Source organism: Nesoenas mayeri (genome assembly GCF_963082525.1).
Source record: "Nesoenas mayeri genome assembly, chromosome: Z".
Lineage (NCBI taxonomy): Eukaryota > Metazoa > Chordata > Aves > Columbiformes > Columbidae > Nesoenas > Nesoenas mayeri.
In genome coordinates, this window is record NC_137542.1 from 61,382,813 (window position 1) to 61,410,549 (window position 27,737).

Sequence of the window (27,737 nt, forward strand, 5' to 3'; positions counted from 1 at the left end):
ATGCCCATGGTAAACCTGTGGCATCAGAGGGAGCTGTGTGTTGACCACAACCTTTTAACAGAGAGCTTGTTGTATGTGTCGGTTTTGAAGTTTGTCACCCAAAGATAATATCTTTGAAACCTCACGGTCATAAGGTTGTGGCCAGCATCTTATTCTTTGGACAAAGGCTTTTTTTCATTTATTTTTGGATAACATCTATTCCATCGTGGCCTATTCTGGAATGTACTCAGTCATAACCAGAGTTTTAAAAAGAAAAAAAAATAAACCACCAGACACCAAATTTGGTGTCTGTGGATGAATAACCTAACCAACTTTCCACTGTGTTTAAAGGTGTTGAAGATGTTTCTGTGGTGTTAAAAGAGTGCTTACAGGAGTGCATCTGAAAAAAGATGGAGACACTGGTATTTTTCACAAATATTGCCAATTTATAGGGTATGTGCTTAGTATTAGAAACTATCATTAAAGTCTCTGTAAGTAATGTGGAACAATGCATAAGTGAGCTATATATTCTAAGTATTTGTTGTTTTGAGTAACTGTGCAGGTTTTACTGAAAACAAGTTAATTTTCTTCATGCAGCTAGAAAGCTTTCTTTTTCATAGCTAGCATGGTCGTTATTAGCACTTAGTTTAAGAACGAGATAACACCCCAGCACAGAGTTAATGTTTTTAATTGTTCTGATCTGAGAGCCAAGGACTGCTGTGAATGCCCTGCCCACAGGTGTGAGGAAGGAGGAAGGGGGACATGGATGGGGCAGAGCTTGGCTGACATCCAGACTGATCAGTGAGAGTATTCCATCCCATTAGTGTCATGCTACAGATTTAAGGAGAGTCGGGATTTTCCAGCTGAGTTCTTTCCTCATTCGATCGGAGCCAGGATGGAGACCTGTTGGGGAGTTTCTTTAGTTCGGCCTTTTGCCATCCTGCTGTTCTGCAGGGCCTTTCTGCCCTTTTCTCTCCTCTTTCTCTGGGATCAGCTGTTGGGACCAGGTGCTGCTGCCTGGGACTGGCTGCTCGGTGTGGATGGAGTTTATGAGGAATTGCCTTGAGTATCTTTTATTTTACATTCTATTTCTATTATATATATATATATTTACTAGTAGTGTATTAGTATTTTGTTATTTTATTAAACCGTTTATCTCAATCCAAGTTTCTCCCTTCCATTTCATTTCCCTCCCCTATTTGGGGGAGGTAGGGAGAGGGGTGAGTAAGCAGCTGTGGTGATTGTATTGCCAGCTCAGGTTGAACCATGGCAGTATCAGCTCCAGGGACCCAGAGCTGGAACAGCAGACACGTTGCTGGACATAGATGAGGTTTCATTGGCAGAGCTCTCTAGCACCTGGCTTAGGAAAATGTTGTTCCGCTTACAAATGCCAAAGCTACATACCTTTTTAATTCTGTACTGTAGTTTTTAATGTTATGGTGAGTATGGCCAGCAGTTGAAGTTAATTATAAATATGTTGGATCTGGCTGACACAGATTGAAAGGACCTTTAGTCTTAATATATTTCCCGCCCCCCATAACTGTGAAGTGGATAGATTACACTTTTCTGACTTGTTTTTGTTTTGAAGTGTTATTATTCCGTTTGTTTGCTGAATTGGTAACTTGCCATAGGTTCCTCATTTCTTCAACTTGTAGTTGATGCTGTAAAAGTTAACTTAATTTCACTACATACAAAAAATAAAATCACCATTAAGCCACCACTGCCTTCTATTTTGAAAGTATACTTGCACGATGTGCTTGTGCACGTAGTATTTTTAATTTCCAGCTTTGGTGCCAACATGAGCCCATTCTGTTTATTCCCCACAGTGGGAGCTTTGTGTGTTTTGGGGAGGATTTCTGTTCTGCAGCAGCAGCAATTTTAGCAGCTGTGTGCTTTGAGGCCCTGTCTCCTCTGGCCTGAGATACAGCGGTGAACTGAGAGAAGGGCAGAGTGGAAGCCAGGTTGGACCGTCCCCAATTTATGTGTTTTGCAAAGCAAAGAGCCGTTGCTGAGCGAGGCAAGGTCCCATCTGCTGCCCCCTTTCTGTGGGGCAGAGGGCGGAAGCCTCGGCTGGATTGTTGCAGCAGATAGTTGTGGCAAGGAAATTATAAGATGGGAGTGTTTTCAAGGAACTTCTTCTAAATTATTTTGGGCTCTTTGATCAATAGGTCTGATTGTGAGACTCTGTGGAGTTACGTCAGGTATGTGTGTCTGCAGAGACACAGGTGAAGCCCCCTTCTCTGGGTCGGACAGTCATTGATGCTGGAAGCATCCTGGGAGAAAAACAGCGCATGGTGGTTTGGCACCTGGAGGCACGTACAAAGAGTGAAGTTTGCCTGGGTGACTCAAATGTGGCACTACTGCATTTTGAATCCCTTGCCAAGGGATAAGAAAAGCCATCCATCTTGTACAACTGCTTGCCAGGAAGCAGGGGGGTCCTCTGAACATCGCCGCAGCCCCTCCGGGGCCTCAGGAAAAACCAGAAAAATCAGCTTGAGTGTCCCTGAGCCGCTGGCACTGGCGGGACACAGCCCCTGTGCCACACGCCAGCCACAGGGACATCCTCAAAAACGCGAGTCTGAGGAGTGAGGTTGCTCTGGGTCAGCAGCAGTGGTACCTGGAAGAGAGGTTCCCTGCTCCTGGCTGCCTGCCCGTGTCCAAAAACCCCTTCTGTGGTCGTGGCTGCTGGGATAAGCATGAGAGCCAGGTGAAGCTGCTGCCTGCTGTGAGGAAAGGCCTGACCAAGGACACTGCTGACATATGTATAAAAATAAGGCATATATTTATATTTTTTATATATGACTTTTCTAAAAGTAGAAGCCAGGGAAAGTAAATCCACCTTATTTGAAAGTTAATAATGTCCTTGACAGCAAGGAAGTAATAAGCATCAAATAGATTCCTTTCAGGATTTATTCAGTACCGCTTTACCATGTTGAATAAGGCAATTATGCGCTTTTTGCTGTGCTTCTTGGCTTTTTTATATAGTTGGACCCTCAGATAGTTATAAGTATAAAATACATTAAGAATTCTGTCTGTAATGATGATTAAACATTGGAGACATTGTCAGCTGAAGTGCAATATGGTATTATTTTTCTTGCAGCTGTGGATTTTTTTTCCTTGTATCTTGCACATGGAATCACTGCTTTCACCTTTGCAACGTGTATCAAAATAAGTCTAAAGTTGTATTTTCTTCTCTGGCTTTTTCAGTACAAGATGGTGCCATTGTATTTTGGCTCCTTCAACCTCATCTATCTTTTGCTCTGTTTGCAGTAAGCCAAGTATTCCCAGATTCTTTCTCTACTGCCCCAAATATTTAGAACTGTTAATGTAGTTTTTTGTTTGTTGTTTTGGGTTTGTTTGTTTTTGTAGCTGTTGTCTGTCATGAAGGATGGCATAATTAGTTTTTGCGTCCGCTTTAATTTGCTCAAAATGTTTGGTATCATTAAAAGTTCTGTAGCAAGAGAAAGAAAAGGTTTTTGTCAGTGTGTGTACCAGAAAGGACACACTAATAAATGGCAGTATGGTTCTGGTGAATTGAAATGGATCTGTACAGCTTGTTTGGAAACAAATCCTCCAGTTTCTCTTGAAAACAAAATAGTTTTGTCTGTATGTTAAAAGCAAACTATTTTGGAGGCTGTGTCCTTCTTGTGCATATTTGTTTTTTTCACTGTGGAACGAGGAGAGTGTATTGCAGGAAACAGAGCCTCACTGGTGCAGTGCTTGTTCTGCTGGGTGGAACACGTCACAAACAGGAGCTGCACAGAGATAGCAAACAGCAAGATTAAGAAATCGGGAGCAGTTCCTCCTCATCCTCAGTGTGTGGGAAGGCTGGAAATCGGTGTGCTTAAACCTAGTGACTTTTGATAAACAAGACAGTCTGCTTCCACTTTAAATGGTGCTCAGCTGGGAGGAGAGGACTTGAGAAATTCTGGAGCTTTACAGGAAGTCTCCCGGCTTCCCTGTCTGACTTTTGCAACAGAAACTGAAGGTGGTGATGGAATGACTTGTGCTTTTTGTCTTTCTTTGCAGTTGGCCTGCTGCTGCGGTACTGCCGCTTGTTCCTTGTGCTGCGGATGCTGCCCCAAGATAAAACAGTCAACCAGCACCCGCTTCATGTATGCGCTTTACTTCATCCTGGTGACTATCATCTGTTGTGTCATGATGTCAACAACAGTAGCTAACGAAATGAAAACGCACGTAAGTAAGAAAGATGAACCGACTGCTGCTGCTGGAAGGAAATGTTCTCCTTCCACAGCTCTTCATGTACGGAGGTGCTCCCTCAGAAGACACAGTCAATTCCCTCCATTCACCCACTTCCAAACCCAGATGGGGTGATTTTCCCTGCTGTGCCTCTTCCTGTCAGTTGCTCACCCATTGAGTGTGTTTTGCAACAGAAGAAGTGAAGGATCACAGGACTAGCAGCCTACCTTCCTCCTCTTTTGTCGCGTGGAAACCTGCTACAGTGAACCCATCCCAGGTTTTCTGCACAGGTGGTGTCACTGGGGTCCATTAGGGAGCTTGTTACAGTAGAACAAATCAGTCTAACGTTGAGTTTTTCTCTGACAACTTGTTCAATAGCTGAAGCAGCAAATTAGAAAATGACTCTTCAAGTGTTGCATTTGTAATTTCAGTTCTGTGTTCTTGGTGCTGTGTGACAGACTACTACAATGCACAATGCTGCAGATCCTTTACAAGGGATTTTCTTCAGTGTGTGTTGAGTCATCGTATTCACATGGCCTCTAACCACAGCAGATATTGTTTGTCTCTAATTGTCTTTTTAATTAAAAAGCTTCAAAAGCATGAAAGGAGCTGTGGCTAAAACTAGATTTTAAAACCCAAGTTTCTTTCAGAGTCTTAGTATAACTTTCTGAAGCTGAATGCTCACCAGCCTGCTTGCCGTCATACACTAGACCTGTTGTACCACGTCTTTGGTTTGGTTTCTTGAGCCACCCAAGTTGCTCTTAGTAGCACGAATCCTCTCTCCTTCTGCAAACTACAAGAAGAAAAGTCTGTTTTTAAGTAAATGGTACAATGGCTGGATTGCTTAATTCTTAAAAAAGAAGTTTCTGCACCAGACTCAGCAATGGACCCGCTTCAGGGTTGTGATTGTGCTTGCTCTGGAGATTCAGAAGGCTTCCCTCAATGCGGGCATCTAATTGTTTTGCGTTTTCCTCCCAAATGGGAGTGCTGGTGGGTGCACTCTTTCCTTGTTTAACCAGTTACTGGTCCAGTTGATGCCCTGCTTACCTTCTGTGCTTGACATTGAGTTGTCTGTGAAACACTTTGCTCTGCAGCAGCGTAGCTCCAAGAGCTGGTGGTAGCACCCCGTGCCTGCAGCATATATCAACCAGCGGGCTTATGACAGTGCACGTTTGAGGGTTTCTGTGCTCCGCGGCCAGTGACCTTTCTTTCTTGCTGCCTGTTGTACCCTCTTCGTATCTTCTGTCCTCATTTTCTTTCATTTCCTAGCACTTTTCTTGAGTTATCCTAGTGCCACCTTCTTACCCCTGGCCATCAGAAGTTGCTCACAGTCTGTAAGGGTACCCAGTACAGACATGGTGCTTGCCTGTGAGCAGCAACTTTAAAACTGTTCAACATGTGTGTGCTGAAATTGCTTGCCAAGAATTAACTTTGACTTACTAGGTGCTTAGCTTGGCAATAAAGTGAATAACACAAGGAACTCAAGTGTGTGGGAGACAAATTATGTGCTCATATCCAAATTTCATAAAGTCATTTTCCATCGGTATTGTGGTTTTAATGCAGCTTGTATCCCTAACAAAAAATACTTGCTCTTTATCCAACAGAAAAGTGATTCAAGAAGCCTTCAACAACATGCTTTTCAGTATTGCCAAATTTATTTTCCAGTTCATAGTCTTGAAAGCTCAGTGTGGGAAGAAATGGCACAAAGAGTAGCTGTTACTGTGAAGTGGAAGGATAATCACCCTCTTAATTTAGAGCAGTTGATGTCTTTGAATGGGAAATGGACCATCTGAAAGTAGGCTTTCTTCATCTGCTCTCTAATTTAATAATTATGTTTGGGCCTGTTAAAAGTTGAAAGACTCCTGAAGCTAATTCAGCCCAGTTGTAATAGAGTGCACCTTCAGAATATTTATTCAGACTAACCAGACTCAGCTTCCCAATGATGAACTGTGTTTTGACAGTGCTGTGCACTTACTGATCCTTCACTTTTGGCTGGATCGTGGAACACTCCTAGTTCCTGAAGCCAGACTGTAAGAACACACTTTGCTGGATTCTTCTAGGACCGCGCCCTCTCTTGTCTTGAGAGAAGTTAGGATTTTATTTAACTTTAATTAGAATTTTTTAATTTCTTGTAGTAAAATACAAAAAAGAAAAGGAGGTTTTAGTGCAATCCTTTATGAAGCCATAGTATTGGCAGGGAACCAGTTGTCTGCGTTACCAGTTTAGAGATCAGATATTCATGCTCATGTTACATGGAAGGAATCTCTCCCTTATTAGTGAGAGGGGATTTTTTTGTTGTTGATGTGCTATAAATTCCCATGTAGAAAATACTTCTGAAAGTGTTGTAGCATGTGGTCCTTTGGCATTATTTTGAGAGGAAGCAACAGCAAATGTACATCCCTTATGGACACCTTAAACAGAGACTTAAAATGTATTTGTTTTGCAGTATTCATCTACATCCATGTTCATTTATTCTGTCTATTAAAACATGTTTAGGACAGGTTTTCAGTTGCTGAGGTGCCAGAGTCTGCAGGTGCCAGCCCAGAGCTGAGGATCTGCTCCGTGTCCTGTAGCATGGCTGGAAAAAAGGGACACTGTCCCAGGGAGCTCAGCTTCCACATGCTCATCAAAGTTGGCAGGGCCAGTGGTGGGGACCGAAAGAAAAGACCAATATGGGTTTACACAAAATGGTTTAGAGACTTGACTCTGTTCCAAAATGAAGCGAAGCAGGACTAACCTAAAGAAGTGCCTTGATCTGTGTTTCTTTTTTCCCCAGTTATTCTGTTTCTTTGAAAAACAGGTAGAGCTTTACTCATAAATGTTGTGTTGAAGCAAAACCTTGCAGTTCACAGGCTTTGAAAGGATAATTGAGAGAAGGAAGATAATTGTTTTGGTCTGTTGAAGTAGTTTTTTGGTTTGTTTTTTTAATTAAATTTTTAATGTTAAACCCATTTCAAAACTAGTGGTTTCACCCTGAAAATACCCATGCCCTACTTAAATAATGAAAGGAAAAATAAGAAAGATGTTTTTGGGAAAAGACCAGTGGAAACCGGTTCAGCTGTGTCAAAGCGTTTCAGTTCTAGATGGTTACATGTTCTGGCAGAGCATGCTTTTAGGCTTGTTTCCCCAGACGGGTTTCTGTCTTGGCCCTTAACTGCATTATAGTATGTTAAAACCCAAATTTGCTACCTTATGCAGCTTTAAAAGTGCAGGTACCCACTGCCTATTTCTGAATTTAGCCATAGATTTAAGACAGCATGTGTTTCGGTCGGATTGTTTTTCTATATCGTTTCTCCGCTGCTCAAGACAGGCGGTTTTACCTGGACTTTTCCCTTGTTTCCCCACCCACACAGATTTTCCCTCATGCTTCCCCCATTTCCAAAACAGAATTCATCCGCCACATTCTTCCCCTGCTCAGTGGGAACATCGAGACGAAAGCAGGCTCCCTTGGGCTCTTCAGGCCCATTTCTACACACTTCTTCCTTCCTATTCCCCCTCTGACGCGATTTCCCGTCCTCCTGCATTCCCGTGTTGGGGCACAGATGCAGCCAAGCCCCAGCGCTGGAGCCGGTGGCAGCACAGCCGCCTCGGCTCGCTTCTGGCACCGCGCTTATTCGGGCACCAGCAGCTCGCAGCGAGGGGAAGCAAGTTCAGGGCAGTCTGCCCCTGTTTCTCTAGATGTTGCTATCGTCTCAACGGCTTTCACTGTGCTTGGAAAACTACCGACTTTGTTGTGATAACATCATTGCTTGCACAGGAACCGAGGCGTTTATGTTATCTGAGCGGATACTGGGTTTCTGCAGAAAGAAGGCCAAAGAATTTAGCTTACTTTTAGAGGTATAAAAGTAGCTATTTCACGGTATCAAACTTGGCAAATAGCTAATCCATGTCTTTAACAGCTGGCAAAAAAAGTCAGCAAATGGAAAGTCAGGTAAATCACATAGGCTAGGCAGGCTGCTCAGCAGCTGTACATGTTTCAGAGTTACAGAATTTAAAAAAAAAAAAAAAGTATTTTAATTTTCAGTGAAGAAGTCACATAAGTCTTGATAAATTGTTCCCAGCAGCAGAGCATCCTCTCACGAAAACGTGCCCTTTTCATTACATCAGCCCTTTTGTCACGAGCGTTGTGCTTGTGATTATTATCTGCTGAGGTCCCCAAGAGTTTGGTTTTATTCTTGTTTTGTTCCTTCAGGATCATGGGTGTCCAAAAGGGGCGTTCAGTCCCACACAACTGTTCCTGTGGCCATTGCTTATTATTGCATAGTATTACGCATACTTCGTGACAGCTGAGCTCTTTCTTGCTTGTGTAGGCACAAACTGAGCTATTGTTCTTGTGAATCCATCCATTTTCTCTCAGCCAGATCGTAAGGAAATCACTACTAAACAGAGAAAAGAACATATAGGGTCAAAAATCCCATCAAGATCTCTGTAGAAACCTATGCAATTAAAGACAATGCCCATTTGCAGTTACCCAGAGATCTGTTTGTAATTTGCTAGTTGCTTAGTCAAGTCCCATGGTATTTTTTGTTTTGTTCTGTAAGTGTCATAAGCAAAATGCTGCTTGGTACCAAGTGCAGGTCTTACAGAAATCCTTGATCGGTGCAATTGTCTATATCAAACAAATATCTAGTTTTCTCAGAAATATTGTTAGTTCAATATTATGCATTTTTTTAATCTCTGCTGACTGATGGTATTACATGCAAAGAACTGGAGAGCATTAGTTGATAGCGCTCTTGTTTTCCCTGCCATTGCTGTGGCATTGATAGGTCTCTTAATTATTCCAGTCAATCCACTTGTGGGTTTTGAGTGCTGGCATGTTTTCCCCATCTGACATTTCATTGCCTTTCAGGACCTGAGAAAGGCATCGCTGATGCTGCAGATGAGTTCTCAGGAGTTCTCTAAAAACTCCTGGATGCGACTTAGCCACAGCTACGCGTTTACCATCCAGTTTCTTATGCAGTGCCTATGCATCTCTGAGATACTTCTGAAAGAGCATCTCGGAGTGGCCCACCTTGAATCTGTTCTTGTAACACCGCGCAGATGCACTGAGACCTGCTTATCATCTCTTTGGCTGGTTCTAGCGCACTGAGGATCAGCTCACTGACACAGTTACGTTTGCTGCCCTTAGCCAGCATTCCTGTGAGCTGCTAAAATATTTGCTCTTTTTGAGAAACTGCTGGGAGGGTTGTTGGGCTCCTGTCTGGTTTGGGTTGCTGGCACAGGATGGGCAGTTGCATACCCTGCTGAGGGAAGCTGGCTGTCAGAGCCTGGTGATGGAAGCCGTCAGTTTACGTATTTATCCCTTGTTTCCTGCATCTTGGATGGCTTCCTACCCAGCTGGGAACACTGCCTGATTGCTTGCTCTCAGGTCCTATTTGTTCTTTTCCTGTCCTGGTTTTGTGTACTGACCCGCCTGCTGAAGGAAGTGGGGACTCCTATCTTTGCTGATTTCTTGCAAATGTTCAAGGATGCTGGTACCCTCAATCTTTGTATATTTTTCCTAAGCAAAACCTGGCCTGGCTGACTGCTTGCTGAAGCCTGATTCCCATTTCCTTTGCCTGAGTTATGTATTTATTTTTGCATGTTGTGTCCTGGCACACATTGTCTTCTGTCTCCTCCAGTTACCTGTGCAGGTAGCAGTGATCTGCTCCAGAGGCTGTGATGTGTTGCTCAACTGGTCTTGCCAGCCTTAGCTGAGTGCTGTGAAGAGAGGCCTTTCTTTCTTTAAAATGCACAGTGGTTCTCTAATTAAATGCCTGTATTTCTGCACAGCTCAATGGCTCCCTGGTTGTGAGGGGGGTGTCTGCATGGAGGCACCCCACAGGAATGGGTTCTGGCCACACAGACCTGCTTTTTTGAGCACCCAGCATCATGTTTGCCTGGTGAAACTGAAGCCAAAGTGTGCAGCTGTTTGCTTTCCCCTTGTGGTGAGAGCAAGGCCTCAAAAGCAAATATTTAATGAGTCAAGAGAAAGAAGGTGGAATTTTCCTGCCTCTCTGTTAATTTAAAACAAAATCAGGGCAACTGGCACAGGTCCCTTTCAGAGGCTGTGATGGAGAGGAGGGGGCTGCTGCCCTGTGCCACTCAGGTGTGCTTCAGTCTGCGTTTCCACCGAGGGCAGCACAAGCCAGAGCTTCCTGCCGTGCAGCCCCTCATGCTCCTTCGGCTGATAAAGCCACCCATATGGCTCCCGTAACCCAGGTTACTGAAGCCATTGGTGAATTCTGCTGTAAAGCACAGGAAGAAGGTCCCCAGGGTGAGGGGCTACAGAGTAAGGGGCAGCAATGGCTTAAGCCAAGAGAGCTGAAGGAAAGGTAGGTGGACTTGTACCCCAAAGCATCTGGAAGGAGCTGAGAGTGGAGGCTCTGGAAAACTCCAGCCCCTGGTTTATTAAATTTCTTAATGTTCCTAGAACTGTTATATCCAGCTGAGGATTATCAAGAGTGAAAGGTGTTAAATGAAGCCATTGAAAAGCTGGTGGTACTCAGAGACATGCTTGGTTATGAGGAACCCTCTGTCCTATCTAATGGCTTTTAACATGTTGTGCTTTTCAGATTCCCTTCTACAAGGAGATGTGCAAGGGTATTCAGGCGGGTGAGATGTGCGAGAAGTTGGTGGGATACTCTGCGGTGTACAAAGTCTGTTTTGGAATGGCCTGCTTCTTCTTTTTGTTCTTCTTGTTCACCATCAAAATTAACAGCAGCAAAAGCTGCCGAGCATACATTCATAATGGGTAAGTATTTGGTTGCTTGATTTCCACTTCTCTTTACAGGTTTGTGCTGCCTCGTTTCCAGCTGGGTGTAGTACCAGGCAAAATAAAACAAAAGTTGATTTTATGGCTTTTGATGGAAATAATGCAGTCAAATGAAAACTAACCAAAGTGGCAATCAGTCATCAAAGGCTGTTTTTTTCTCTTGTTGGGGCTTAAATAGAGGTGTCTCATGGTACTTGAGTTGAAGACCTCTAATTCCTATTACAACTAGGTGATCTGTTTTTTTTCTCTCGTCCAGATTCTGGTTCATTAAACTTATACTTCTGGCAGCAATGTGCTCAGGAGCCTTCTTCATTCCCGATCAGGATACTTTCCTCAATGGTATGTCCTTGTTTTGTAATGCTCTTCGTTCTGTGCTGTCTTGTGAGTGGTTATAAATCCTAAAGGTCTGATGGGTGCAAATATTGCCATATTTCTTCAAGTAAAGCCAGTATAGTCCAGATGCAAAAGGAGTATTTGCAGCTGTTTGGAGGGAATTCCGTGTGTACAGAGTACATGGTCTTCATGTGAACATGCAGTAAAAAGCTTGTTGGTTTTGTTGGTTTTATTTGGGTTCGATTTTTTGGGTTTTTTTAATGTAGTTTTTTGTTGTTGTTTCTTTTTTTTGCCTGTGTTTTTGTTGTTTTGTTTGTTTTCTTTTGTTTTCATGATCAAGATCAGACTCAATTAGTAGGTGTAAATATCATTGCATTGCTGTCTTGCAAGTCATTTAAGCAGGGAGCTGTAATGGTGCATGAGAAATTCTTCACTGGAGAACACAGAGCCGCGTGTTTGGCTTGAGCAGATAACTCTGCTGTAGCACAGCAACCGGGGACTGTGCAGAAGTGCCACTGCTCACAGGGACACAGTCACCTGCTGGGCACTGGTGTTTGCTGCCTGGAAACCTGCAATGCAGCACAAGAATTTGGGATGTTGTTAGCTTTCAGGCTGGTGGTGGAAATGCAGTAAGGTAAAATTCGACTTCTTGGGGCGTGTTGTGAGTGCTTTCCTGACAATGCTGTGGCTGAAGCGTTTCCAGTTTTGGGAGATGCCTTGGTGCACTGCACGGGCACACTGGTACTGTCCCAGTGCTTAAATGCCAGTTCTAAGGGTGGCTTCTCACAGATCTCTTGTGGGCTATGAGCAAAAGTCCCGGTGATACTGAAATGAGTTTGTTCCCTTTGGTTTGTTGGGTACTTCTAAGCCTGTAAGCTGCTGAGTCTGGGCAGGTGGAAAGAGGTGGGATCAGTAACCCAGTCTTGCTTCCACCACGGCTAGCTTGGTTTCCTGTGTTTTCAACACTGATCTCCTTTAGCCGGGCTGTTTGAAAGTGGAAGAGGAAGGAATAACATGGGGGAAGATAATACAGTGGGCAAACATTCTATGAACATAGTTCTCTGGGAAACTAAGGTAAAAACCACTTCAGGTAAACTACTGATAGGTGTAATTCAGATTCTTGTTCTTACTAGCTGTTGGTTTGGTCCCAGTTCACTTTGTGCCTCAGATGTGAAGGGCTCTTTATCACTCTCTGAAGTCACAGGGTGGCTGTATATTCTTGCCACTACTGTCTAATCACTGTTTGGATTAGAAGGATGTAGTGGTGCAATGCACTGTGCTCATGAGCAACTGAGACTGCCTGTCCTCTTTGCAAGTGACCTTTTTCATGTGAAAATTCATCAAGAAATGAAGCGTTTGGGGAAAAAGGGAAACAGAACTTTTTGTGCTGATTAGACTGCTGTTTCTCAACAGCAAACTAACCCAGTGTGGAGATACAGTATAACAAGCTTTCTTCTCCAAATTAGTTATTGACTTTTCTGTCTAAAGCTGTATTCTGCACATCCTGCTAAACTGTCCTCCAGTCAGCCCCCAAATTTGAGATTTGGGTATTGTGTCATTTTGTTTTCCCTTTTTTATTCCTCCCATTGAGAAACTTACCTGTCTTGTTCTTGTTGTTTGAGCATTCTCTCAGTTTGCCTGTTTTTTCTATTAAAAAAAAAAATAGCTCTTGCTGTGCTTTGCATGCTTAGCAGTTTGTCAATGGTGGAGAAAGAGTATTACGTGCAAGCACTACGTTTGTGTGGGCTGTAATGTTAAAACCTCACTGGCCAGACTAACCTTATCTATGACAGATCCATAAAACATCCCACAGTGTCCTGCCTGTCTTGTTTGTTTGAAGAACAACATGTTTATCAAGTGCATACATTTAGCAAAAGCCGACAAATGGCATTTTTGCTTGCTTTCAAATAATAAGCGTATAACAACAACAACAAAAAATCTCTACATCATCTGCTAAGGGGTGACATGCCCCAGCTGTTTTGTTCTTCCACTTCACTTCTACAAGCTTTTTTTAAAAGGAAAACACAACGGTAGGATATGTCTGAACCCTGCTGATGCATTTCCTTGGTCTTCTTCACTGAAATCAGTGGCACACCTGCAGTCGTTTGTAGTCTATGCACTGCACAGCAGCACAAGCTGTGTATGCAGCTAGATATTTGAATAGGTATCTGTGTTTCCTCAGGGACTTCTGGTGTTGCACACAAGAGATCTGTTGTCGAAAGTACCCAAACAGCTACCCAAATATGGTATATGTAGGTCAACGATTAAGTAGTCAAATAACCCGTCTTAAAGCTAGTCAGTGAATACCAACTGTTCTTTGGGAGTGGCTCGGGACAGCATTTGTAAATAGGTACGCCTCACCTCTGTTTTTCTGTGGTAATGGAATCTGGATGGGAAGGAATTGCCCTTTTTAGTGCTGGGTTCCAGTACCTTGCAATTTCAGGGTTTCGATCCCTGTGAAATGTCTCCACACCACCTCCTTCCTCTCAGTCACAAATAAAGGTTTCAGTATTTTCTGTCTGGATATAGTAACACATAGTCTCCACAAAAATTTTCTAGGTTAGGGAAACGCAGTAAATGTCCTAACAGGCTCATTTTGAAAGTATAGCAGGTTGCAAGCTGTATTTGTCAGAGAGATAATCCTGAGTTAGCTGAGCTGGCTGTTCAACTGAAATCTCTCATCCTGCTACATCTGTGGCCTTGAGATATTCAAACTGTGTAATGGCTTCACTGCATAGACAATAATTCCATTTTATGTCAAGGGGAAGGGGTCTGCAGATTGACCTATTTTCTGTCTCTCTGCCTTGCAGCTTGGCGCTACGTAGGAGCATCAGGAGGTTTCCTTTTCATTGCCATTCAGCTCATCCTGCTTGTTGAGTTCGCACACAAATGGAATAAAAATTGGTATGTGTTGGGCAAGTATTTATTTGCATAAAATTCTGGTGAGCTCCCGAACAATACATTTCTCATAACAAAGAATGTAAAAGTAGCATGGATGTAATTTCTGAAAGAAGACACTTTAATGTCAGTATTTAGAACTGTTCATCTTTGCTTCATCCACTTTCTCCTGTCCCAGCAGATATGTTTCCCCTTATTCATGTCCACTCTGCTGATTCATTCTTAATGTGAATTGCTCACCTTCTAATAATTAGTAGCATACTGAGAAAAACCTCTTCCTTTAAGTCATTTTGTATTTTATATTAAAATATACCTGCTAAGAAACAGAGTGATGCAAGAGAATAAAACTGGATTTGTAAAAGGTAACAGTGAAACTGTCTGCAGTAATGTAACCTGGTAAATATTGGGGTTTTGTGTCAGTTTAATGCACATCTATTTTTTTTTTCTCAACATGAGAACTGCTACTTTCTCTTCAACTTGCTTGCTTTGATCTAAATATGCAAGATTCCATTATCAACCCATATATACCTCATTTTGGCATTGACTTCGTTTCTGCTTTAGGCATATTTGCTGTTGTCTTCCTTACCCTTAGCCCATCATAAATTTAAGATATTTAAATTGTCCTCCCATATACAGGCAGGAACTCTTGCCTCCACCTCCAACCTTTCTTCCTCTACAAACCTTTGCAGTCCTCTTTTGTTCTGTTTAGCATACTGACTGCTTAGAAGGAGTTTTAGCAAACCTTTGGGCTTTGTTAGATACTTGTTTTTGCAGGGAAAGAGGTGAGATCTTATTATACCACAGATACTTTTACTGCTAATTGCTGTAGCTACTTTTCTGTGGATGAAAGATTTCCAGCCACAGCATTTAACTTTAGCACTTTCTACATTAAATATTCTTTTAAATTATGTTTCCTCAAAACAAAGAAACAAAAAACAAACCTTCCATACAGCAAAAAGTCCATTGTGGCAAAGCAACTTGTTTAGATCCTACTCCTAAAAAACCCTGTGACTTTTGCAAGAGGAGTTTGGAAGGTTGAAGAGGGGGTACAAGATGGACCACACTTTAGCAGAGGGAGGTTGATGGGATAGACCCAAATCAAGAGAAGGCTTTTTGAGCGAAAGAATAGTAAAATTGTCAAGGTAGCGCAAGGGGCAGAAGAGGGGCTGTGCTGAGCAATATGCCTTTGCTGTCCTTGTGTGAAGAGCACTGCTCGCTAGCGGAGCCTGGGGCACTCTGGGTTCCCACTGAGGAAACCCCTGAAGTATTGAGCTGAGATGCACTGACAGGCTTTATCCCAGAGACTGGGAGTTTCAGGAGTCACGCTGGGCTGTAATTACAGAAACAGCTGGGCAAGATAATACCAAAGATAAACGCTAATGCTATGCAGTGTTCGCCTCTGTTTTGTGGGAGGAACCTTGCAAGGGCCTGTGTTGGTGTAGTGATGTACACATGCTTCAGTAGGTAAGCTCTGTCTTTTGTGCTTGAGGATGTGAACTAATCAGCTATTAGAATGTTTTTGAGGGGGAAGGGAAGACAAAGATAAGGTGCTTGTCTGTCTCTCCCCAGGACTGCAGGTGCAAACCACAAGCAGATGTGGAATGGTTTGCTTGCCCTGGTCACTCTCATCCTGTACTCCATTGCTGTGGCAGCCCTGGTCCTCATGGCTCTTTTCTACACACGTGCTGAGGGCTGCATGTACAACAAGGTCCTGATCGGTGTTAACGGCAGCCTGTGCCTCTTCGTGTCGCTGGTGGCCATATCGCCTTGTGTCCAGAGTCGTGAGTCCACTGACGTCTTCTTCTGGGTTTCTGGTGCTGCCACAGTTGTGTGCCTGGAGGCATGAAAGACTCCTGATAGTTCAGAGCTGGTGCTGCTCTTGCCTCTGTCCTTTTATTTACACTATGAAGTGCTATTTCTGGTCATCAGCTCAGCTGCTAAAACTACAGAGGTATGAGACATTTTGGGTGTGCCATCAGGCAGTCATACTGTAAGGAAGGTTCACATGCTGATGGCTGGTAATGTGTTGTGTAGCTCACACAACTCTTGCAGTGGTAGCAGTTCAGGTAACAGCTGTCAGACTCATTCACGCTGTTTTACCGTTTACTTTCCGACTGCTTGTGCTTTACCATCTTTAAAGTTTGGGCCTGAAGGAGTTGACAGCAGTATTTCATGCTTCAGTATATTTTATGTGTGCTGTTAGTATCTTGCATGCATTGGACCTGGAAATAGTAATTTGAGTGACTCCAACACAAATTTTATGGGCAAATAAAACTGTTGTGGCAGCTTGTCAATAGCCTTTGGAAAGCTGGTGCTGTTGGCCAGAGCAGAGGGGTGATTCTTTACTTATGTGGGAATCTAATGTCTTTCTAAAACAGCCAGCAGAACTAAAGCACAGGCTCTTTTCTCTTTACGTGCCGGTGGAAATGTATTTAAACTGCCTCAAAGACTTATAAACTGCTTTAAGTAGAACATAAAATATACTTTTAACTTCTGAAAGACAGTAGCGTGCTCTTCTTTAAAGGATATGAATTTCTTTTTTAGCTTGTTAAAATGTCTGCAAAAATAATTTATTTTGCTATTTCTTGTAAAGGTCAGCCCCACTCTGGTTTGCTTCAGTCAGGAGTTATCAGCTGCTATGTCATGTACCTCACTTTCTCAGCACTATCCAGCAAGCCACCAGAAACTAGTAAGTTATCTCATGCTTTATATAATTTCTTTTAGACATGCCATCTATTAAAAGCAAAAATTTAGCAAACCTGAGTTAACAAATTCAGGGATATAAGAATGCTAGGTTGGGTCTGTTGTGGCTTATGCAGAAGAAACTGCAAATACTAAAAATATATCTGTCCAGCAGAGAGACTGTGCAAGGGGCACTCTCCATATAACTTCATTGCTTTGGTTCAGGGGAGCTTAACTTACCTCGGGTGAGTTGCATCTGTTGCACTAGGGCAATTCCAGCCTCTTTCCTACAGACAAATTTCAGAATCTTGTAGCCTGTTCCTCATGTGGCAAGTGCATGTTCTTGTACAACAGGACATGACTTAATACATTATGTGTTTGGTCACATGATGGGAAAGGTGTTGGAACAAATGGATCTTGGATCCCTCTGGAAGAAGCTGGGTGATCAGCTTCCTCCAAAAGTTTAGTCGGTCCACCACTAGTTAGTAGGTGCTGGCCGTCAGAGTAGATAATAAAATCACTTACTTTCTTCTAGAATTGGTATGCTAGATAGCCTTAGCTCTGGACTCCTCATGGAGCAAAAACTTGAGTACCACTCATCTTTCATTTTGAGTGAAAACATTCTGAGAAAGGATTTGGAGTTAGGTTGCGATAGTTTGAGGTAATGATGTTCTACAGCAGAGTTCCAGTACTCCACTTGCATTCTAATCATTGGCATTGCAAGCCAGGAAAGTCCCTAGAGTTTTAAGTTATTCATGCTACAAAAATCAAAAAGATTTTACAAGCACAACTCAAACTGTTTCCTTCTCCCAGGTAACTATCAGATTTACCTGTTTGGACTGGGAGAATTCTTTTGACTTAAATAAGACTTTCCTGGTTCAAATTAGTAATTCTTCTTTATTATTGCTCAACTTCTAGTGTTAAATAGTTGAAACAACAATAACTAGAGGAAAATAAGGCTATTGGCAGGAAGGAGAAGTTTTTACAGATGCCTCCCAAGAAGAAAGGGGAGGGATGGGGGAAAGGATCTTGCTGTCACACTTGTGTAGGCACAGGCACACACAAATGTATTCCAGAACTAAGAAGACAGACAGTACTTAGGTGGAGGACTTAGTTACGGAGCTTAAGCAGTGTTTTTGAATGAGTGTAGAAGCTGATTTAGAAGGCAAGTGAATTACTCATAAGACTTCACACAGTGTAAAAAGATTTAAAAAAAGGAAGACAAAAGGGGAAGAAGGTGATTTATGATATTAAATCATTTGTCTTGTGTTATTTCATGCTTGTGGCAGTCAAAGCCTTCAGCAGTTAAGTGAGTGCTCTGATTCTTCTTGTATGTGTTGGAAGTATGGTAATTGCATTTGTCAGAGTATGCGTCAAGCATAGTCTCTCAGACCTCCTGAATCAGATGTTCATCATTGTCCTCCCAGGACAGAGACCTCTCATGGTTGCCATCGGCTCTCAGAGATGTTCCCTTCTCCCCTAATAATGTGATAAGGACTCTCGTACTGGCCTGTGCAGCTTTTATAGTGGCATGTGCTGAAGAATGTATGGGGTGCTGGCACTTACTAGGGTGTCTCATGCCCTGTCTCTCAGATTTGCCATGAACATACCTAATGTTGACTTATTCCTCAAGGAGGGACTTCCAAATTGGCCATCTCGCAAACTGGCTACCTTACAAACCAGGCCTAAAGAAAGTGCAAGCTACAAGTATTTATTTGCAGCACCCAAAAAGCAGAGTTGCAAATGTGTTTAGAAGGAATGGGCAAATAAAAGGTAACGTCTGTTGAACCTGAGCTTATCACAGTGTGCCTTAACTTTTTCATGCTAGGCTTAGCTAAAAGGCCTACCAAACCATGGACCTGCCTTGCTGCAGAGTTGTCCTTGATGGATACAGGTGGGGGATTGTGTCCAAGTTGTTCCACAAAGGCTCGTCACCCCTTCTTTTGCTCCCACTTCCACACTGTCCTTGCTGTGTGCTGGTAAAGCTGTTTGTGCAGCCCTGCAGAGCCATGCAAAGTCCTCCTCTGCCAGGTCAGGGGCCTGACTTTTGAGTTTATTTTTAACCTGGATGTCGCCCTTTGCTGCATTTTGCCCTCTGCCCCTACAAACAGTTGTGCTGTCCCAATGGGCCTGCAGCGTGGCTGCTGGAAGGAAAGAGGAGATGGGAACACAGTTTGCCTTAAATAGTCTTGGCTTAAAAAGCTCTTGATTTCAGATAAAGTGTAGCCTTAATCTCTTGCCTTGGGGTGCTGCTGTAGGCTACTGCTCTGCCTTGCCTTGACTCCAAGGAGAGCCAAAAAGCCAGATGCGTCTGGGAACATCAAGGGCTGAATTGGTTTCATTTCAGGGACCTAGAAGTACTGTTTGCTTAGATGTTAAGATAAAATCTTGCCTGTAACTGGTGCATCTGCTTTTCTTTGGTCTGTATATCAGTCTGAGAACAGGGCAACTACACACCACATTTTTTCACTGAGTTTTAATTTCTTAGTTGTCCTCAAGGCACCCCTTCTATCAATTAAATTTATAGTCTCAGGTCTGTATTATCTTGGTCTTATATGTTTATGTAGTCTTGGATGAAGTGTTAGAATACTTACAGCTTTTTATTTCTTAGGTCACCAAAGGCTTTTTCCTTGTTTGTCTGCTCTGATCAAACAAGAAGTTTTAGTACTCTACTAAGTTGTGCTTTTTCTTTCACAGAATCTGCCAGCTCAGATTTAGAGATTTTTTTCCTGTAGTATGGTCTTTTAAAAAGACAGATAGAAACAACTGAAGTGTACCTACCTAATGTCTGAAGTAATAAAAATATTTTGCTGAAAACCGTAACTGTGAATACTACTTTGAAATGCAGTGAAATAAGCATTGCTAACTGTTCTTTTTGTTTGTTTTGTGTTGTGAAGTCCTGGATGAAAACAATCAGAACATCACAATCTGCGTACCTGAATTTAGTCAAGGCCTACACAGAGATGAAAACCTGGTTACTGGCCTGGGTACTACCATTTTGTTTGGCTGCATTTTATATTCTTGGTAAGTCTGGGTTTGCCGTTACCTCACGGTAAATGCAATGTCGTGGTTATGAGGAGAAGTAGAATAGAACTGAGCTGGAATGTTCATATTCACCTCAGATTCAGAATAGATGTTTTAGCCAAAAATGTTCAACAGATAGTGTAAGTTTTGAAACAAATACATATACGTAATAGAGCAGTTTACATCTAGAGGTGGAAGGAGAAAATTTCCAGCTGTCCATGATCCCAAACAGTCTCAGGATGCTTTGATTCTGTATTTAGTCTTCCTATGAGAAAAACTCTGTGCTGTTATGTCTGCCTGAAAAAGGTATCTGAAATTTCTCTAGCATCGTGTTCCCTGAGGGTCTTTGAAACAAACAAAACTGTTTGGGAGGGCTTAGGGCTTCTTCTGATGGAGTGATGGGCACCATACTGCCATAAGGATTTGCCAGTGGTCTGCTCTGAAAAAGTTTGTGCCCATATGGTTGTGATGCTCACCTTGTATTAATTGCAGCTCACATCAATAAATTAAGTCATGCTCCTGGAGGGGAAGGGGGAGAGTTGCTGATGATTGGGAGGTGATTTATCACTTCTTTGGCTGTGCACATTGCCAGGAGACAGCACTGTTGTTTGCTGCATGGTTTAGAGCAGGTTCTGGCTCTGAATCAGTCCCCTTCAAAATTCACATCATGAAACTCCTTCATTTTGAAGTGAAAAAGAGAGACTTTCTGAAGAGGTAGCACAGCTACTCTTCTGCTATCAAATGTGTGTATGTGTTCCATATATGGATATCATGGATCTAGTTTACATTATTAGAACAGCATTTCCAGTGCCTCAGGAAAGTGTTTAGGAATGCAGACAACCTTCATGTAGCCTGCAGGGGAGGCCAGGAAGATAAGAAAGCCTTTAAGGGGAATGTTTTGTAGTGTTATTTACTAGGGTTCAATGAGTACAACAAAGCAGTAAAGCACTCTCCCTGTGCCTAATGGGAAGTTTGCATTACACATCCTGAAAGGGGAAGACTGAGCAAGAAGTGTTTCTAATCAGAAGAAACTAGAAAGGATTCCCCCCAAACAACTACAGTCATTCAAGAAAGTGATTTCCAGCAATTGGTACACTGACAGCAGTGGCTGGTAATTTACTTTTGAAAACTGCTTTGAGTGACCTATTCCTTTGCTAGCAAAGCCTTTACAGAAATGCTGAGCAGAAGTGATGGCTGTGAAGTTAATATAAAAAGCACTGGTTGTGCACAGCAGGGGAGATTTCTGAATTGCAAATTGGAGCGCTTAGCTGTTTGCTGCTGATGACTTCACCACGTTTCAGGAGTGACCTACTTTTAAGCCCATGATTCAGCCTGGGTTGGCCAGTGGCTGTCTGTTAGGCTGTTTAATACTTGTGCAGAACAAACTTTCACATGCTTAGTGCTTGATGCTATATCCAGGCAAATGCTTAGCGTAGACATGGGAGTATACTATTTATGTTTGCTGTGATGCTGAAAAATCACCCTGTTGGGCTTATGCTGAGGGTTTTGACACTGTTTTCTTTTGCTCCTAGTTTGACCTCAACAACACGTGCAAGCTCAGAGGCACTGAGGGGAATATATGCAACAGCTGAAACTGAAGTGAGTTCTTGCTTCCTCCCACAGGATTTCTGTGCAGACTTCCTCATATGCTTTTCTTGCTGTTGTTTTCATGGCTAGCTAATCTGTAATTAGGTGAAAACAAAAGCTTGTTCATAGCATCCATGGTATGTGCCTCTGGGTATGAACTTCTTGGAGCACTTGTCAACAGTGGCCCTTCTGCAGCTCTTGCTGGTTCAGTGGAGGTGCCTTTATGTACAGAAATAATTTGCTGCTCTTGCAGTTTATTTAACATCCTGCAGACTTCCTGTAAATCTCTTTGTGCTCCAGCCAAGCTCATGTCCTCTCATTTAAAGGAAAAGTCTGCTGGGAAGCTATCAGAAAAAGAAGTGGAGGTGTTCTTGAACATTTCCAGTCCTGGTTGCCTTTGTTCTCATAGGAACTGACCATGATCTCAAGTTCCTATCTCTTATTTCTATTTCCACACAAAAGTACTTACTATCTTTTTGCCTGTAACTTCATATCGGCTGATAGTACTTGTCCCTGTTTCAGCAGTACACATTTCTTCATTCTGCCTGCTTGGTTTTTTTGGCCTTCTTATCCCTCAAACAACCAGAAACACTGGGAAACGAATGTTTTTTTGCTAAGTTACAGTTACCCCTTACTTAGGCTTGCTAGTGTCACTCTTCAAATGTATGTGTGTGTCTGAAGGATGAATCTCCATCCCTAGATTTCTTGTAGGAAACAATTACCTTGCAGATAGGCTCAGGCAGGATCTCTCAGCAAATCATATTTTAATAATGATTTTGCAAGATCGGGTGTTCTACCTAAAGGTAGACACACGTAATAGGGCAAAAAGCCCCTGCTTATATTCCCCCAAATGCCAGCCGCAATTTCCTGCCCCTGTTCCCAATTGGTTTGGTACTGCAGGGTTTACAGACTATCCCGACGCCTGCCTCCGTTTACGTATTTCATTCATCTGATTAGAACAATACCCTTCCCCTTATCAATCTATTTAAAATATTGGGTTCCTGGCTCTTTGGCTACCCTTCCCCCTAGATTTACTTGTTAATACAGGTATCAGTTTGCATTCTGGGATTAGTTTGAAGAGACTTTGGTTTACATTAAGGATTCATAGTCTGATGTCTCTCGGTCCTTCCCCACAGCTGGGGTCAGGCACCAGCTCCTTAGTTTTGTAAAAACACCATTCCTTTGTTAAATGTTCCTTACATTTCTCTACAGTGGTGTTACTTGCATCTGCAGTTTTAATGTCTATTTTTCGAGTCTTTAATCAGAGCGTTCGTGAGACTCAGAAATCCCAGCAGTATCTCCTGCGGCTCGTGGTGTTAGCAGCACCTGGCCTGGGGAAGCAAACCACCTGTCGCGGTGGGTGTGTGGGTGTTGGAGGAGCTTCCCTGGGGCAGGATGGTGGGGCCAGGTGCCCGGAGGCCCCTCGCAGGGCAGCCAGAGGGCCCAGCCTGCCCCAGGCAGCTGGGGCACGGCCTGCACCTGCCAGCCCCACGCTCAGGGAAGCAGACGGGGAGAAAAGAGCTGCCCCTCAGGCCCACCTGCCTGCCCTCGCTGCACTGCTCAGCACCATTATTTCCAGACCGTTTGGTTTTAAAGAGCGGTACAAGAGCCGCTGAATATAAATCTAAAGAAAATGGCTGCTGAAGAGCAACTAATTGCATTCTGATTGGCATCCCTGTGGCAGCGGGCTTTTGACTCCTGGCCAGGAACGTGTACGTAGTTCTGCAGTGGCGTGTGGTATAGAATCATGGAATCATTCTGGTTGAAAGAGACCCTCAAGATCAATTCCCACCATAACCTAACTCTAGCGCTAAACCATGTCCCTAAGAAACTCATCTGTAAGCCTTTTAAACGCCTCCAGGATGGTGACTCCACCACTTCCCTGCTCCATGGCTTCACAACCCTTTCTGTGAAGGATTTTTTCCTAATCTCCAATCTGAACCTTCCCTGGTGCAACTTGAGGCCATTTTGTCTCTTCCTATCACTTGCTACTTGGGGGAAGAGACCAACACCCTCCGTGCTACAACCTCCTTTCAGGTAGTTGTGCACAGCAATAAGATCTCACCTCAGCCTCCTTTTCTCCAGGCTGAACAGCCCCAGCTCCCTCAGCTGCTCCTCATAAGATTTGTGGTTGCACACAGGGTCTGTTGACATCTGTGCTGAAGACAACTGAGCGTTAGGAGGGGCTAGTGGTATGTGTGCCAGCATTGCTAATTTCATCACTCTGTGTGTGCAAGGACTTGATTGGAACTGATTAAAAACTTCGAGGGAACCCAGCACCTGCCTCAGAACTCAAGTGTGGTGCAAGGGGAGCTCAGGCTGGTGCTGCAGGAGACGCTTGGCACAGCAGTAGAAAAGAGGTGTGGAATAAGGGTTTAATTTAAACTCTCAGACAGTCTCTTAAAAAAGAATGAGCTTTATGGCTTTTCATGAGCCCAATATGTACATGTAATCCTGGATATGCAGGATAGAAACTGCCATTTGATGTTTCTGTTGGACACTTCACCTTAAAGCCTTACTATCTGATTGTTGGAGGTGCTAGGAAAACTTGCAACTGGCCCATGCGAACTGAGGAGAGAGGCTAGAATGCCAAGTACAGAATTCTTCAGAGTACATATTTATTCATGTGCATGAAGTTTCCCAGCCAAATTGGGGCACCCCAGATGTGGTTTTACACAGGGTTCTTATACCCTTTCAAGCTCTCAGGTGTAGCATGATTTGACTAATCAGTCACCCCACTAACACACACTCCACTGAGTACTAGTGATAGTAAAACTTTTCAAAGCAACTATCTTTCTGCAGTGTTTTTGCTACTTGTCTGTTGATCCAGACATCCCTGGAGTAATTCTTGTGATAGTTACTTATCTGTGAGGTTGGGAGGGTTTCAAAGATGTGCTAGCAGGGCTAGGATGATGATGTTATCTTGGTTGTCCAGGTGTATCTTTCACCTTTTGTGGACAGCTCTAAGTTTCCAAGAAGCCAAAGTCCTTATTTCCAGGGCTAGGCTGTGCTTTAGTTTTATCTAAGGATGAACACCAAAGTCTCCAGTAAAACTTCACTACCTCATTACATTGCAGTGTATATGGTGGACTAAAATAGGTGAACAAAGTTAATAGACACTCATATTATAATGGCTGGTTGATATGATAGTTAGGGAAGGGAGTTTTCCTAACAGGGTTCGTTGTCTTCATCAGACCACAGCCAAAATAAATCCCAGAGCAGGATTTTATCAGAACAAATAATGTTGATAATGCACTACAGAAAGTGCTGACTTATACTGTGGTTACGTGCAAAAAATGCATTTATGTGGATATTTGTTGGATGGTCACCACCCTTTTACCATTTCAATTACCACTCAATGCAAGAAGTGTCAATTTCAGCTTTCCTTTTTCCATCAGTTAAAAGAAAGGAAAATCTTCATATAAATAAAGCAGTAAAACCAGCTTTGTGCTTTTACTCAAAGTGTTGTCCCAAAAGCAGCATTCTTTACCCATTGTGCAAGCAGCCAAATACACACATAGAGTCGAGATACTGTTTTATTACAGGTTTGCACAATGTCAGGTGCTAGGTGATAAAACCACAAAGCTACTATACCTTCATTGCTATATTTACATCATTTATACTTCCAGTTTTGGTTAGTACCTCCCCAGGTTTTTCCACCCACTTTCGAGAATTGGTCAGTAATTTACATGTGGTTGCTCAATCATTTTGTTGTACTACGCATGCTCATGAGTTCGGGTCTTGACTTCAGGAGGGGTCTTCATGCCTGGGGGTGTGATTTTTAGTGTTATAACAAGCTTATAATAAGCAAAGTTCATCTAACGGACGATCTGACAGTCTCAAGATGTACGTTAAACAAACACAACAAATTGTGCTGGTTTCACGATGTTCAAACTGCAAGGACAGCAGCTCCTGATAAGGAGCTCTTCAAATCACTCCTGTATCTTTTAAAGGAGCAGACTGACCTGATACTAGTCCACTGCTGTGTATTCTTCTGACAGGATTTATGCATCCTTATGTTAGTAATAGCTGATGGGGTTAATCATTTTAATTGATAAAGACTACAGTTCTGCTTGTTTGCATTCCAGCTCCATTTCAGAAGAATCTTGAAAAGATAAGTACATTTCTGACTCATGCTTATAGAGTTGTGATTTCTAATCCATGCAGCAGGGTTTTAAAAGTTCCTTATACTTTAATTTCAGTAGAAAATATTTTTGTATAAAAGTACTTAGATGCAAGCCTGAAGAGGTAAGTCCTATATGAATTACTAATGTGCAACTGCTTTACTGTAGCTCTTCCACCGTTTTGTCATAGTTATTTGCACCAGTGCTTGAGCTTGAGTTATGTAAAATGGGTAGAGTAGTTCTTAAAGAATGGTTAATTTGTTCCAAATCTTACTGAGTAGGTTTTTTCGAAGCTTAGAAGCTGTTGTTGTGATCTACTTGGCAAATCTTAATTTGAGTTTTGTGCTGCTTGGAAATACAAACCAGACTTTTCTACATTCATGTCTACAACATAGACATAACAGACCTTCCTTCACCAGCTCTTCTTTTTTTTTGATGTAGCACAGACTCTTACCCTTCCTGTTGTCTGTTCTGCAGGTGGCTCGTTGCTGCTTTTGCTGCATGCCTGATGGAGACGGTAATTACATTTTTCACTGCACAGTTTACCTCACTTGTGGCTTTCAGACCAAAGACAAGACAGTAAGGACACAACTGCAGATGTAGAGCTGCTTGTATCCTCCTTCTGTAGCAAATGAAACCGAAGCAGCTGAAGTGCTCCGAGTTAGGCAAGGGAAGGAAGCAAGAGGTGTTACAATACCATTTTAAAATAACAGGCTAGTTAATAATTCTTTAAAGGACATCTCATTACTGCAACATCCAAAGAGTAATCTCTGCTCTTTGCATGCTTGTGGGTTTGACTGACTGGTGGATTTTTGTCTCGGCAGCTCTGCAGGAACTGCAGTGCTGGAGTGCAGTCGGGGTTATCAGCATGGACCTGCCAGAAGAATACCATACACGTAGAGCAATTTAAATGGCCCAAATGCGTAAAAACTAGCCAGCAGGCCAGGAAGCTGATACAGGGCAGGATCTCAGTGGTAGTCAGATTTCTTTACTGAAGGCTTAGACCCATGGCCTGAGGGCAAGGAAGTGTTCAAGTGTTGTTCTGCTTTCCTAAATCACACCATAGATGTTTTGTTGTGTTGTTCGTGAAGCCAGCTGCTATTTTCAGTTCTAATTAAATTTGCAAAACTTTCTTGTTTCCTGTATCTTACAGCTGATGCTGAAGAGCACATTGAAAAAAGGGGAGGCCAGACTGTGATTTATGATGAGAAGAAAGGCACGGTGTACAGTTATGCCTACTTCCACTTTGTTTTCTTCTTGGCTTCACTCTACGTGATGATGACAGTAACTCATTGGTTCCAGTAAGTGTATTTCTTTAAAGCTGAGAAATTCATGTGTCCCTGTGTTGAGATGGGAAATGTGAACAGGAAGTTCTGCCATGAGTTTGTCTCCTAAAGTGAGATGCTGGAAGAGATATTGCAGATCTTTCCTGAGCAATTCTTGAGCAAGATCTTGCTCTATAAAAGGCTGCTCTCCCCTGCTTCATTTCTTCTTTAATTTAGTGGAAGTCTGTGACCCGCTCGGAAAAACAGGGGATATTGCAGTCTGAGATATGTATAGTGAGTTTGTTTTTTTTTTTCCTTAACAGCTATGAAAGTGCTCAGATTGAAAAATTCTTCACCGGAACCTGGTCCACCTTCTGGATTAAGATGGTCTCCTGTTGGGTTTGTGTGTTTCTGTACCTATGGACTCTTATTGCTCCACTGTGTTGCCCAACCAGAGAGTTCTTAGTGTGAGCACTCAAAAGGTCCTTCTGGTTTTTTTTCTCTCTTTTTTTTTTTCACCTGTTACAAATAAAATACTAGGGTCAATTTTTAATGAGGAAACACCTGTTACCCATTTATCATAATGTATCAGCTACTAACTTTTTAGTCAGACTAAACAAATGATTGAAGACTTTTTTACCTTTTTTAATTGTCATGAACAGGCATTGCCCAAGGGAACAAATCTGTTCTAAAACTTTGTAACACTGATGTGTGCGGTGTAGGAGACACAGTTGTTGCATAAACTGGAATAAGTGAAATTCTTTTCAAATCACTGACAATCTTTCTCTGACTCCATTGGCAAGAAAACAGAAAAACATGGTGCAGATGTATCTCCTTCCTTCCTGTGAATGTTGTGTATCTTCTAGCAAATATGCATTCCTTTTTATACTC

At 42.6% G+C, this 27,737-nt stretch overlaps 1 protein-coding gene across 1 annotated transcript; it reads left to right on the forward strand.

Annotated features, from left to right (window-relative positions):
- Positions 1 to 27,526, forward strand: SERINC5 (serine incorporator 5; the record flags this gene model as incomplete). The annotated part of the gene is made up of 12 exons (XM_080362534.1): positions 1 to 9; positions 4,009 to 4,176; positions 10,734 to 10,912; positions 11,190 to 11,272; positions 14,077 to 14,170; positions 15,734 to 15,945; positions 16,758 to 16,853; positions 19,744 to 19,870; positions 21,403 to 21,469; positions 26,059 to 26,098; positions 26,735 to 26,882; positions 27,170 to 27,526. 12 exons carry the CDS (start codon positions 1 to 3, stop codon positions 27,315 to 27,317), a joined length of 1,371 nt encoding a protein of 456 aa, XP_080218660.1. The 3' UTR covers positions 27,318 to 27,526.
- Between the last annotated feature and the right edge of the window lie 211 nt (positions 27,527 to 27,737).